Genomic DNA, 14,186 nt, shown 5'->3' on the forward strand with positions numbered 1-14,186 from the left:
TTCTGGGAATATATGTGGAGAAAACTATAATTAAAAAAGGTACATGCACCCCAGTGTTCACTGAAGCATTATTTACAATAGGCAAGACATGGAAGCAACTTAAATATCCATCAAGAGATGAATGGATAAAGAAAATGTGGTGTATATATATACATACACACACACACACACACACTGGAATATTACTCAGCTATAAAAAGAATGAAATAATGCCATTTGCAGCAACATGGATGGACCTAGAGATTATCATATGAAATGAAGTCAGACAGAGAAAGACAAGTATCATATGATATCACTTATATGTGGAATCTAAAAATGAACTTATTACAAAACAGAAACAGACTCAGACATAGAAAACAAACTTATGGTTACCAAAGGGGAAAAGTGGGGGGGGGGGGTAAATTAGGAATTTGGGAGTAACTTATACACACTACTATATATAAAACAGATAAATAACAAGGGCCTACTGTATAGCATGGGGAACGATACTCAATATTTTGTAACAACCTGTATGGGAAAAGAATCTGGAAAAGAATGTATGTATATCTGAATTACTTTGCTGCACACCTGAAACTAACACATTGTAAATTAACTATACTTCAATAATAAAAAAAAGAAAGTCACACAGCTAATGAGGGGCAGAGCTGGCATTTGAGTTCATTCCCTGATCCTTTTGCTGGCATTTGAGTTCATTCCCTGATTCCTTTTGCTTAGAAGAAAAACAAAAAGAATAAAATGAACTTTCACAAAAAGCATAGTTTTAGATCTATGTTTTGACAGAGGTTACTAGAAGACCCCTGGAATTATTGCTGGTTGCCACTGCTATATATTTTGAGTGTCTCTGGAATGTATCGTTCTCAAAATATTTAATTTTTTTATTTACCTGTTTAAAAATTCTGACTTTTGACATGTTTTAAATCCTAGCAGGAGTTTTAACCTAGAGCTGCATTGTGTAGAACTGTAATAAAGGTGTTCTTAGAGTGGGGTAACTTGGCAATTAGATTACAAAACAAATGGAGGAAAGAAGTTTGGAAGGTAAGAATAGGGATGATGGTAGAAGAGAGAAAAAGTGATTAAAATTACTGTAGTTCACTAGTTCTGATAGGCACATTTTTCTCATATTTATAGCTCTGAAATAGTGGGGTATTCAATGTTTTAAACTCATTATAGACTAAATAGCAGCTGTGACATGGTTGTCACTGCCCAACTTACGCAAACTTGGTTATAACTGATAATATTGTCATTAGTTCAGTTGAGTTGTGTGTACTGTTGGTACATAGTTGTTGAGTTTAAACTCTTAACTATCCTTTAAAAGATCATTTAGCACTTAAATAAAAAGTTATTGTATTTGCAGAAATACATGGAAGAAATAAATTAGGAGTTTGGGATTAACATATCTACACTACTATAAATAAAATATGTAAATAAGGACCTACTATATAGCACAGGGAAATATACTCAGTGTCTTGTAATAACCTGTAATGTAAAGACTCTGAAAAAGGAAATATATATATATATATATACACACATAGATGTAAAACTATCACTTTGCTGTATACTTGAAACTAACACAACATTGTAAATTAACTATACTTCAGTTTTCAAAAAAGAAATTCATGGAAACACAAGAGTGATATAAGATAAAAATAGGGCTAAATTCAAAACAGGTATTTCAGTACATAATACAGGATGTGACTAAGTGTAAGAGAGCATTAGATCAGTTAAATCAGCCATGGTTTTTTTCCTTAATGGTACCCAAAATAATGCAGCATCTTATGATTGGAGTCATTTTACAATTGATGGTATCTTATATGTGATGAAATACAATACTTAGAGTGTCTAAGGAGAATATAAATTTTTACCTAATTGCAATTCTGAAACAGTGAAATCAGATATTTTGAGAAATAGAGAATCACTTCCAAATTTTTGTGGAGTTCTCTATAGTATAAAGTAAAAATGAAAGTCTGCACTTAAAACTTCCATTTCAAAGCAATAGTTTATGTTTGGTTCCTAACGTTGAGAGCCCAGGGTAGGGAATTTGTTAATTTTTAAAAAGTACTGGCAATTTCAAAATCAGAGTGGGGAAGACTACTGTAGAGACTGCTGAGGTAAAGGGAAGTCATTTAGAAATGATAGGAATCTCTGAAGTAATCTTTTATGTGTGTGTTTTAATGATTCAGATGTAGTCTAAATTCATGTATTTGCTAAAACCAGCTTCACCTGATTTTATGATTAGTGGCATCTTACAGTAGCTTTTTAGGTTTGATGAAATATGGTGATTATGTTGAGAAGAACAGAATTAATGTGAAAGGGCAGAATAATTTAGATAATACTTTTCAAAAGCTTTTTATCATAAAAAGTGTATATTTTTTTAAATTTAGTGTAGGAAAAAGAAAAAAAAGTCTTGACTCTTACTATCCAAATACAGTTAACATACTCAGTGTACTGTTTTCCTCTCTGTCAATGTTTTAGATTTGTAATTACTGTGCGTGCAATTAAGTATTATATCTATTTTAATCGCATAATCTTTTTTTTTTAATTTTGGCACAGACTAAGCCAGCATTCCCAAACTGTTTTAGAAAATACTAGTTCAAATAAATGTTAATTAGATGTTCCTTGCTTAGTAGTCCATGGCTAAATACTTTGGGAAATGCTTCGTAAGTATATCCTTTACAGAAATTATAGCTTGGGCATTAAAAGAAGTAACTCCAGAATCAGACAGACCTAAGTTTCAATCCTCATTTACTAACTAGCCACATGACGTGAGGCAAATTAATTTTAAGTCACATTTTCCTCTCTCTATAATGGAGATAATTACTGTATTTGTAGATGATCTGTGTAAAGCATTTAACCAGCCCACAATAAATGCTCTTCAAATGTTACCTATCATTATTAACTTTATCATCTGTGAGAAACCCTTTACGTATTGGCATATTAAAAGCTCAGAGGAGACTAAGGAAACTTCTGAAGTTTTGAAATCCAGCAGGTACTCAATGTAAAATTGAAAATCACTGGAGCAGTTGGCACAGAGTAGTGAAATGAGCGCTGGGTTGAATGGCAAAACATTTGTCTGAGCTTTAAGCAATGATGTTGTTAAGCTAACAGTGTTGCCCTAAACATAACCCTTCTAAAAAATTTTCTCCAGTTTTCTGTGTCTGTCCCATTTGCCTAAAGTGTAGTGAGTACAAGGAACATGTTTAATCTTGCTTCCTACTATAAATCTGGCACATGCTCAAAATCAGGGACCATAAGTAAAATTTGGGTCATGAATGTGTTATTTATAGGGACCTGGCAGGTAACATAAATGGCAAACAGGGAATGGCGGGTGAAGTCTGTTTTGCCTTGCTTAAAGGCATTCACATTCAGTTGTTTCAAATACTGATCTGTTTGGTGACCATTTATAATCCCTAGAAGAGACTAGAGATCAGGATCAAACCCTTGAGAACATCGGCATTAAAGGGATAAGAAAAAGGAGATGCTAAGGAAGTAGGTGAAATCAGGTGAAAGTATCCTCATTTTATAAATTGAGAAAATGAAGCATAGAGAAGTTAAGTGCCTTTACCAAGTTTGTCACACAGCCGGTAGTATGTGATTCAACCAAGATTTGTTGGCTGTAAATGCTTTTTTAAAAAAACTATGCTCTCCTACCTGTGGTAGCAATCATTATCTGCATACTACTAGAAAACATTGACATAAACTTATGCATCCTACTTGTATTTCTGAAAAGTTTAAATGACAGTTAATCAACAAGTACTAGGAAACCTGTTTCCAGAGCTTCTAATTCTAAAATCAATAAATAGTTCTTAATATTTGAGAAAAGTTTTGTCAACACATAGACCTGATTAGAAATTAATCCAGAGGCAGAGTCAAGATGGCCACGTAGGAAGACACGGAGTTAGCATCTCCCCACAGCTAGGGTGCCTGTCGGCCGCTGGTGGGGAACTCTGACGCCCAAGAAGATGGGAGGAATCCCAAAGTGAACTGGTAGGATGTAAGGGGACTGAGAGGGGAGGAGAACTGGAGGCCAGACAGAATCGGCACCCTTGAGGCCGGAGAGATCAGGAGAGGCAGGTGGGAGGGGCCCTCCGGGAGGAGTGGAGGGCGATTGCCCCATCCACTCGGATACGGGGAGCCTGCTGAGCTCCCAGGCCAATCCCCTGCCCTCCAAACCCCCATCCAGGCCACGTGGGTCCTTGGGGGTATAGGAGGGAGGCCAGGGAGATCAGGAGAGGCAGGTGGGAGGGGCCCTCCCAGACTGGAGGAGCAGGAAAGGAGAGGAGGGCATTTTCCCTGCTCACTCGAGCCCAGGAAGCCTGCTGGGCTCCCAGGTGAGGTCCCCTGCCCTCTTGAGACCAGGAATGGGGGGCACCCTGGGCCCCTTCTGTTCCTTGAGCCTAAGCCCCACCCCCACAGCCCCCAGAGCCTTTTCCAGCCCTGTGGGTCCTGAGCATTGGCCCCGCCTACCACCCAAACCTCACCCTTGCATAGGCCTCACCATCCACAGCCAAGGCCTTTGCCCCCTGTATTTATTTTTTTTCTTTTCCCTCCTCTTTTTTACTATTGTGATACCGATATACCTTCCAGTTGTTCATTCACCTATATTTTTATTTTTATATTCTTCCTAACGTATCTGTTAGTTTCCTAGTCTAATTTTATTTTTTACTTTGTTGTTGTTGTGTTTTTTGTTTGTTTTTTTCTGCCACCCCAGGCGGCTTGCAGGATCTTGGTTCATGAGCCCGGGGTTGGGCTGAAGCTCCTGAGGTGGGAGCTCCGAGTCTGAACCACTGGACTAACAGAGAACCTCAGACCACAGGGAATATTCGTTGGAGTGAGGTCTCACAGAATTCCTCATCTCAGCACCAAGACCCAGCTCTGCCCAATAGCCTAAAAACCCCACTATTAGAAGTCTCAGGCCAAACAACCAATAAGACAGGAACACAATCCCACTTATTAAACAACAACAAAAAAGATGAGATGACAAAAAATATCTCACAGATGAAGGAGCAAGGTAAAAACCTACAGAAGACCAAATAAATGAAGAGGAAACAGGCAATCTACCTGAAAAAGAATTCAGAGTAATGATAGTAAAGAAGATCCAGAATCTTGGAAATAGAATGGCGGCACAGATTGAGAAAACAAATGTTTAGCAAAGATCTAGAAGAACTAAGGAGCAAACAGAATGAACACAATAACTGAAATGAAAAATACACTAGAAGGAATCAATATCAGAATAACTGAGGCAGAATAACGAATAAGTGAGCTGGAAGACAAAATGGTGGAAATAACTGCTGAGGAGCAGAATAAACAAAAAAGAATGAAAAGAAGATAATCTCAGAGACCTCTGGGACAACAGTAAACACACCACATTCGAATTACAGGGGTTCCAGCAGAAGAGAAAAAGAAAGGGTCTGAGAAAATATTTGAAGAGATTATAGTTGAAAACTTCCCTAACATGAGAAAAGGAATAGTCACCCAAGTCCAGGAAGCACAGAGAGTCCCATACAGGATAAACCCTAGGAAAAACACACCAAGACACATATTAATCAAACTAACAAAAATTAAATTCAAAGAAAAAATATTAAAAGCAGCAAGGGAAAAACAAAAAATAACATACAAAGGAACCCCTGTAAGGTTATCAGCTAATTTTTCAGCAGAAGAACTCTGCAGGCCAAAACGGACTGGCAGGATGTACTTAAAGTGATGAAAGAGAAAAACCTACAACCAAGATTACTCTACCCAGCAAGGGTCTCATTCACATTCGATGGAGAAGTCAAAAGTTTTTCAGACAAGCAAAAGCTAAGAGAATTCGGCACCACTAAACCAGCTTTACAACAAATGCTAAAGAAACAACTCGCAGCAGGAAACACGAGAAGAAAAAGACCCACAAAAACAAACCCAAAACAATTAAGAAAATGGTAATAGGAACATACATATTGATAATAACCTTGAATGTAAATGGATTAGATGCCCCAACCAAAAGACACAGACTGGCTGAATGGATACAAAAACAAGACCCATATATATGCTGTCTACAAGAGACCCACTTCAGACCTAGGGACACATACAGACAAAGTGAAGGGATGGAAAAAGATATTCGATGCAGATGGAAATCAAAAGAAAGCTGGAGTAGCAATACTCATATCAGGTAAAATATACTTTGAAATAAAGACTGTTACAGGCGATAAGGAAGGACACTACATAATGATCAAAGGATCAATCTAAGAAGAAGATATAACTATAAATGTTTATGCACCCAACATATGAACACCTCAATACATAAGGCAAATGCTGACAACCATGAAAACAGAAATCGACAGTAACACAATAATAGTAGGGGACTTTTAACACCCCACTTACACCAGTGGATATATCATCCAAACAGAAAATAAATAAGGAAACACAAGCTTTAAGTGACATAATAGACCAGATAGGTCTAATTGATATTTGTAGAACATTCCACCCAAAAGTGGCAGATTACACTTTCTTCTCAAGTGCACATGGAATATTCTCCAGGAAAGATCATATCTTGGGTCACAAATGAAGCCTTGGAAAATTTAAGAAAATTGAAATCGTATCAAGCATCTTTACTGCCCACAACACTGTGAGATTGGAAATCAATTACAGGAAAAAAACTGTAAAAAACATAAATGCATGGAGGTTAAACAGTGTGCTACTAAATAACCAAGAGGTCACTGAAGAAATCAAAGAAGAAATAAAAAACTACATAGAAACAAATGACTTGCATTCCTATACACTAATGATGAAAAATCTGAAAGAGAAATTAAGGAAACACTCCCATTTACCATTGCAACAAAAAGAATAAAATACCTAGGAATAAACCTACCTAGGGAGACAAAAGACCTGTATGCAGAAAACTATAAGACACTGATGAAAGAAATTAAAGATGATGCCAACAGGTGGAGAGATATAGCATGTTCTTGGATTGGAAGAATCAATATTGTGAAAATGACTATACTACCCAAAGCAATCTACAGATTCAATGCAATCCCTATCAAATTACCAGTGGCATTTTTTACGAAACTAGAACAAAAAAATCTTAAAATTTGTATGGCGACACAAAAGACCCCGAATAGCCAAAGCAGTCTTGAGGGAAAAAAACGGAGCTGGAGGAATCAGGCTCCCTGGCTTCAGACTATACTACAAAGCTACAGTAATCAAGACAATATGGTACTGGCACAAAAACAGAAACAGAGATCAATGGAACAAGATAGAAAGCCCAGAGATAAACCCACGCACCTATGGTCAACTAATCTATGACAAAGGAGGCAAAGATATACAATGGAGAAAAGACGGTCTATTCACTACGTGGTGCTGGGAAAACTGGACAGCCACATGTAAAAGAATGAAATTAGAACACTCCCTAACACCATACACAAAAATAAACTCAAAATGGATTCGAGACCTAAATGTAAGACCAGACACTATAAAACTCTTAGAGGAAAACATAGGAAGAACGCTCTTTGATATAAATCACAGCAAGATCTTTTTTGATTCACCTCCTAAAGAAATGGAAATAAAAATAAATAAATGGGACCTAATGAAACTTAAAAGCTTTTGCACAGCAAAGGAAACCATAAACAAGACAAAAAGACAACCGTCAGAATGGGAGAAAATATTTGCAAACGAATCAACGGACAAAGGATTAATCTCCAAAATATATAAACAGCTCATGCAGCTCAATATTAAAAAAACAACCCCATCCAGAAATGGGCAGAAGACTTAAATAGACCTTTCTCCAAAGAAGACATACAGATGGCCAAGAAGCACATGAAAAGCTGCTCAACATCACTAATTATTAGAGAAATGCAAATCAAAACTACAATGAGGTATCACCTGACACCAGTTAGAATGGGCATCATCCGAAAGTGTACAAATAACAAATGCTGGAGAGGGTGTGGAGAAAAGGGAACCCTCTTGCACTGTTGGTGGGAATGTAGATTGATACAGCCACTGTGGAGAACAATATGGAGGTTCCTTAAAAAAGTAAAAATGGTTGCGTAGGATCCTTCTCTATTCTCTATTTTAAGAGTTCATGGCTTACATATGTGGATGTGTTTTCCACTAACATTTCTCTGTTACTAACATTGTTTTCTCTAAGATTCTGGCTTTGCAGACATTTGAGGAACAACGGGGTATTCTGTATTTACTTTTGGTAAAAATTGGCAGAATTTAAAATGTTATATCTTCATTTTCATTTTTGTAACTTTTTTCCTCTGCATTTTCTAAACTATTAAATAATAGTCCATGGAGGAATTTACTGTGACTTTTCCAGGTTAACCACCACCACCCCATTTATATTTTCTTTATTACTAGCAATTTTATTTTTATAGGGTTTTTAAAATTGCTTCCATATCATAAATTGTCAACTTTAGCATAAAGTTTTTTGGGGTTGGTTTTCTTTTTATAAAAAAAGTAAACATCTCAGAATGTTCTTTATATAGGATGGTTATTGCCTAATAATTTAAAATTTTAAAGCAATCTTGTCCACTACTAGCCAATTATTTTATCAAAAAATTTCACCATTTATTGAGTGTGCATCATTTATTTAAAATTAGAATTATTTCAGCAATGCTTGTGGCATACTTTGGATTATAAATTGATGTTAAATTAGGGGCAAAGAGCAGTTCATAGTATTGTTAATGATTAACCCTCTCTTCTGAGTGTGACTATTTGTCTTAACATTTGGCAGTTAGAACTTTAACATGATGAATTAATCTCAGAATTTTGCTTACATATGCATTTTTCTGCATATTGATATGTTTTCTAATTTCTATACATTATTATACAGTTAAAATTCTAATTCAATTTTTTTTACAAAGGATACAGTATATATATACTGATACTATTTCTGAGTAGGTATATGTTTAATATTGGTGTTTTCCTAATTGTCGATCATTTTCTTTTAATATTTGCCTTTTCTAGTTTACATGTTCTTCCTTACACATAAGTTTGTACATAATTAAATAAACAGAAATATCCAATATATGAAAGAAACATATAAAGAAGGAATTCAGCAATTGTCTTTACTTTGGAACTCAGGTGTGGTACTCAGTTATCCCTTAGTTAAGGTTGTTGTTAGTCTGTCCCTTAGTGTTTCTATCTTATGTCATAGTATTCTGCAGTATTTTAAAGCTTTCTTTAAAACTTTCCAACCTAAAATATGATTAAATAGCATGTTTTCATGCTTTTAGGAAAAAATTGATTTTCTTTTCCAAACAGAATGAGGAATTAATCTATTAACATTTCTGCCTCTTGTTTGGTTTGTTGCTCTTCAGAGGAAAAGTATTTTTCTAACATTTTTCTGTTACAGTAGAAAATGTTTTTCGTCTCAGACTGCTTGTGCATGGTGTCCTGTACAATAAATTTATTCATTCTACAGTATAATGTATCACTTTCATTTTTTCACTTAGGATTTTCTGCTGTTTCTTGGCAAAAATGGCAGCCAGTGATGCTGTTCTCAAGAGACTGGAACAGAAGGGTGCCGAGGCAGATCAAATAATTGAATATCTTAAGCAGCAGGTTGCTCTTCTTAAGGAGAAAGCAAGTAAGAAAATGAGAAAATTTAAATTTTCTAGGGAGATAACTTAAAATGAATTCATATATTGACAGAGCAAAAAAAAAAATGTTTACCACATATATTATTATTTCACAAACTTGATGATGACTTCTATATTCCTTTAATATTACAATTATGAGTGAAATAATGTGGGATTAAGGTAAGTTAGAATTGGTGTATAGTGAATATGTGATATTTAGAGAAAACAACGTATTATTTAAAGACTGATAAAATACTTAAGTTGGTATAGAATTAGAGATTAAAAATGAAGAAAATTGAGTGGAGTCAAATATGAACTCAAATATCTCCTCTAACCTTGTATAGAAGAAAATGTATACTTTCACATTACTCTCTGCTACGGTATTTTCTGAAATGATTTTTACATTTTTTCCAGTGCTTAAGTTTTACCTGGAAATTGCTATGATGCATACAAAAAATATCAAATCTGAATTTTTGCTTTTAAAATTTAGGTTGTTTTCTGTTTTGTTTAAGTATATTTTATTTCTCAATAACCAATGTTAATGTTATGAAAATTCCAGAATCTTTGCCATCACTTATAGAAATAAATGCTTTTCTTTGCTACATAAAACTGAATGGCTTATAGAATCCTACATTCATTCTCTAAAAATTTTTCCCATTATCAATTTTTTTCTTAATTTTAAATACTGTTTTAATTATTTTTATAATGTTTTATAAACATTGTTACTGTTTTTCTTAGAATTTTAAAAGGATTTTTCTTATTTTTAAAAATTCTTAATATTTCTTTTCATTAGTAAGATGAAGAGATTAGAGATATATGTAATATAGAGGAGAATTAAAAAGGAAGTAATTTGTGAATAGTAGTAATAATAAAAATGTGTATTTCAGTAAGTAAATACTCAGGCAGGACTATACTGCCTGACATATGAGAGGGTCACATGCTACATGGTTCACATACGTGGTATCACCAAAAATGCAACAGGTATAATATAGATTGATACAGTAGTGTGTCTTGGTATAGGCAACTCAGATACCAAAAGCAGTTTTCAGTCACGTTTTTGATTTACTCAGAATGATGAATGATTCTTTATGTAAAGCTCTTGAACAAAATAAAGTACAGTCTACTCTTGATTTACATGGTACTTGATTCCTAGAAAATTCAGAGTATAATAAAAATGTTTAAGAATGTTTATATATAAAAAGTAATTAGGATCTAGGCTCAAATAATTAACAGGATTTTCACTTATACAAATGTACAGTGGGTCACTGCAAAATCCTGCAGAACGTAAGACGGTTCTTCATTTTACAGGAATATCTAGCATATTGCAGGACATCTGGCATCCCTGACCCCTGCCTAACAAATGCCAGTAATGACTCCCATTATTTGTGACAACAAAAAACACTTCCACAGATTTTCAAAATCCCACCTAGGGAGCAGTACCAACCCCACCGAGAATCACTGTTTTTCTTTTATATTTTTGTATAGCCTATTGCTGACCTTGAACACACATATTATGTGTTGAGCAAATCTTTGAAGTTATTTCATTCATTAAATGTTTGACCAGCTTAACTTTTGAGACATTAGGAGTAAAAGATTATTCAGTTCCTTTTACAAGGTAATCACTAAAAAGGAAGAAATGAGAATACTTTTTTATTGTTTGGTTATCATTATTAGATCTTAGACTTTTTTAAAAGTTTAATATGTCTAATGTTTGTCTCTCTTTCTTAAAGTTAACCTGTTACTGACACTCTGAGCCAGGTTCATAAGAATTTTTATAAAACCTAGGAAAATGATTGATAAACAAAACCTTTTATGTTGTTATTACTTCACAGATTTATTTCCCTTTTTCTCTCTCTCTTTTAAATATCATGTTATTTTAATAAATACTAAACTGATATAAAGAAACTGGCCAAACATTTGGTTACTGGCTTTGTTTATACTGGCTATGCTTTTTTTAAGTAGTATCCATAAGAAACCTTTTAGAAAACATAACTATATCTTAACTGGTTGTTCTTGATCCCAGTTTTGCAGGCAACTTTGAGAGAAGAGAAGAAACTTCGAGTTGAAAATGCTAAATTGAAGAAAGAAATTGAAGAATTGAAACAAGAGCTAATTAAGGCAGAAATTCAAAATGGAGGTGATTAATTACAGAAATAATAGGTTGTTTTTATTCATAATAATAATTATTATATTGTTTATTAAGTTAGGTTTTATGCTTGGTTACTCAAGCATTCATGCATTTATCCTCTTATATTGAAGAAAAAATATAGACTTAGAAAATGCAAGTAAATGGTCTTGCCTAAGATCATGCAAAAAGTGTCAAAGCTGGAGTTCAGAAAGCTGTACTTCTAATCTCTGTACTGTGATCATCACTATTCCCTATTAAACTTGATCATCACTATTCCCTTGATCATCATCAACTATGTCACTATATAGTTGTTGAAAATAAGCCATAATAATATTTAGTTAACATTTACTAAGTTTTGCTTTATGCCAGGCACTACGTGCCAAGTGCTTCATATACATTATATATTTTATCCTTAAAACTACATGTATACAAATTATCCTTGTTTTACACATTGAAGCTTAGAGATGTATAGTCACTTGCCTGAAACCAAATACTATTTTTAAGTTACCCAAGCCAGCATATAATTATCATTCCAACAATTATGTTGAAAAAAAAAAAAGAAAATTTTTATTGAACTATTTTAAAGGTTTCTAGATAAATTCACATTATTATAAAATGACATTAATAGTAAGAATAGTTCTGTTATAATTTCAAAGTACCACATGGAAAAACATTTGATTATATTGTAGAAAATCCTTCCTGGGTGAATTAAGGAGGCCCGGGTGTAGTGAATCCCTGTCTTACTACTCCCTTTTGACATTTATTCTGTCACTAAGTTATTCTGAGTGCTCTAGTATGCATTCTACCCTAGCTAAATAAAAGTAAGAGGAAAAAACCAATAATGTATGCTTAAAACTATCAACTGGAGAGAATATTATTTGTCACTGGAAAATAGTTGATGTTTTCCAAGATTAGGAGATTTGGAATACAGGTGCAGAATTAAATAAACAGCTAAAATATTAGCAGTGTAAAACTGCTTTTCATTTCTCCTAGTTCTAGAAGATTGCCCTGTAAACATTAAACTTTTAAACTGTGATCGTAATAAAATGCTAAAACAAACAGTTTGAATTAAAGTACTGAATTCTGTCTTGGTGAAACATAAAATAGGGGTAGATGGAGCTTCATATTACTAAAAGAAGCCTTCAAAGAACTTTAAAAATACCTCTGAAAAGTGGTTTGAATATTGGCTGGAATATAAGCCACATCAAAATCCCTCACAAGATTATATTCTTCCATGTTTACTAGGCAGTGAGTATGTTTTTAACATTGCTGGAGCAATTTTCTTTATTTCTTTAAAATGTTTTTTGAAACAGAATTATGGGCAAATAATGCTGCTGTCTCTCCATTACTTCTGATGTAAAAATGATTGTTACTAAAACATCTTTTCAGTTGATTGTTCTATTTAAGAGAAAACCTGAGTGAAAAACATGGCATCTTGCCAAACCATGAGGGGGTGTAATCTCTGGAGACAGACAACCTGGGTATAAATTCTTATTTCCCTTTCTCACTATGTGTGTGATGGGCCAGTTTCTTAACTTCTGTATGGCTCGGGTTGATCATCTGTAAATGTGGATATGAATAAAACTTACTGCTTAGGGTATTTATGAGAATTACAAGAGTTAATTCAGATAAAGCATTTTGAAAAGTGTCTGGGACATAGTAAGTTTATAATAAATATTAGCTTACATTGTTATCTAAAATTTTCTCAGTTTAATCATTAGTGATTGAAGGAGAATAATGCATTTATTCTTTTATGGTTAAAATAAACTTAATTTCTTGGCAGCCTTTCTACAGTCTCAGATAGTCGAGACTTGATAATCATACACACTGAATTTCCTTTTTAAGAAGAGTTCATGTTCTACCATATGACCCAGCAGTTCCACTCCTAGTTATATATCCAAAAAACCAAAAACACTAATTCAAAAAGATACATGCACCCCAATGTTCATAGCAGCGTTGTTTACGATTGCCAAGATATGGAAGCAACTTAAATGTCCATCAACAGATGAATGGATAAAGAAGATGTAGTATATACATACAAACACAGTGGAGTACTACTCAGCCATAAAAAAAGCGTGAAATTTTGCCATTTGAAGCAGCATGGGTGGACTCAGAGGGTATTATGCTGAGCGAAATAATTCAGACAGAAAAAGGCAAATAGTGTATCACTTACAGGAGGAATCTAAAAATTATAACAAGCTAGTGAATATAATAAAAAAGCTGACACAGAGAACAAACCAGTGGTTCACTCGAGAGGAGAAGGGGGAGGGGCAATATAGTAGTTGGGGATTAAGAGGTACAAACTATTGTGTATAAAATAAGCTACAAGGATATATTATACATCATGGGGAATATAGGCAGTATTTTATAATAACTATAAATGGAGTATAATGTTTAAAAATTGTGAATCACTATATTGTACACCTGTAACATAATATTGTACAACTATATTTCAATTAAAAAAAATAGAGTTCATATTTGTTATTCACAGTTTTCCATTT

At 34.0% G+C, this 14,186-nt stretch overlaps 1 protein-coding gene across 2 annotated transcripts in view; it reads left to right on the plus strand.

Annotated features, from left to right (window-relative positions):
• The window catches only part of AIMP1 (aminoacyl tRNA synthetase complex interacting multifunctional protein 1), a 34,147-nt gene that overhangs the window by 2,210 nt on the left and 17,751 nt on the right, over positions 1–14,186 (plus strand). For both annotated transcript variants that reach the window (XM_068543273.1, XM_068543274.1), the window contains 2 exons: positions 9,432–9,565; positions 11,581–11,694. In XM_068543273.1, the coding sequence (XP_068399374.1) occupies positions 9,432–9,565; positions 11,581–11,694 (248 nt within the window). Of the gene's footprint in view, positions 1–9,431; positions 9,566–11,580; positions 11,695–14,186 lie in introns of those variants that run through there.

The sequence above is a fragment of the Eschrichtius robustus genome, chromosome 4 (assembly GCF_028021215.1).
Source record: "Eschrichtius robustus isolate mEscRob2 chromosome 4, mEscRob2.pri, whole genome shotgun sequence".
In the NCBI taxonomy this organism is placed as follows: domain Eukaryota; kingdom Metazoa; phylum Chordata; class Mammalia; order Artiodactyla; family Eschrichtiidae; genus Eschrichtius; species Eschrichtius robustus.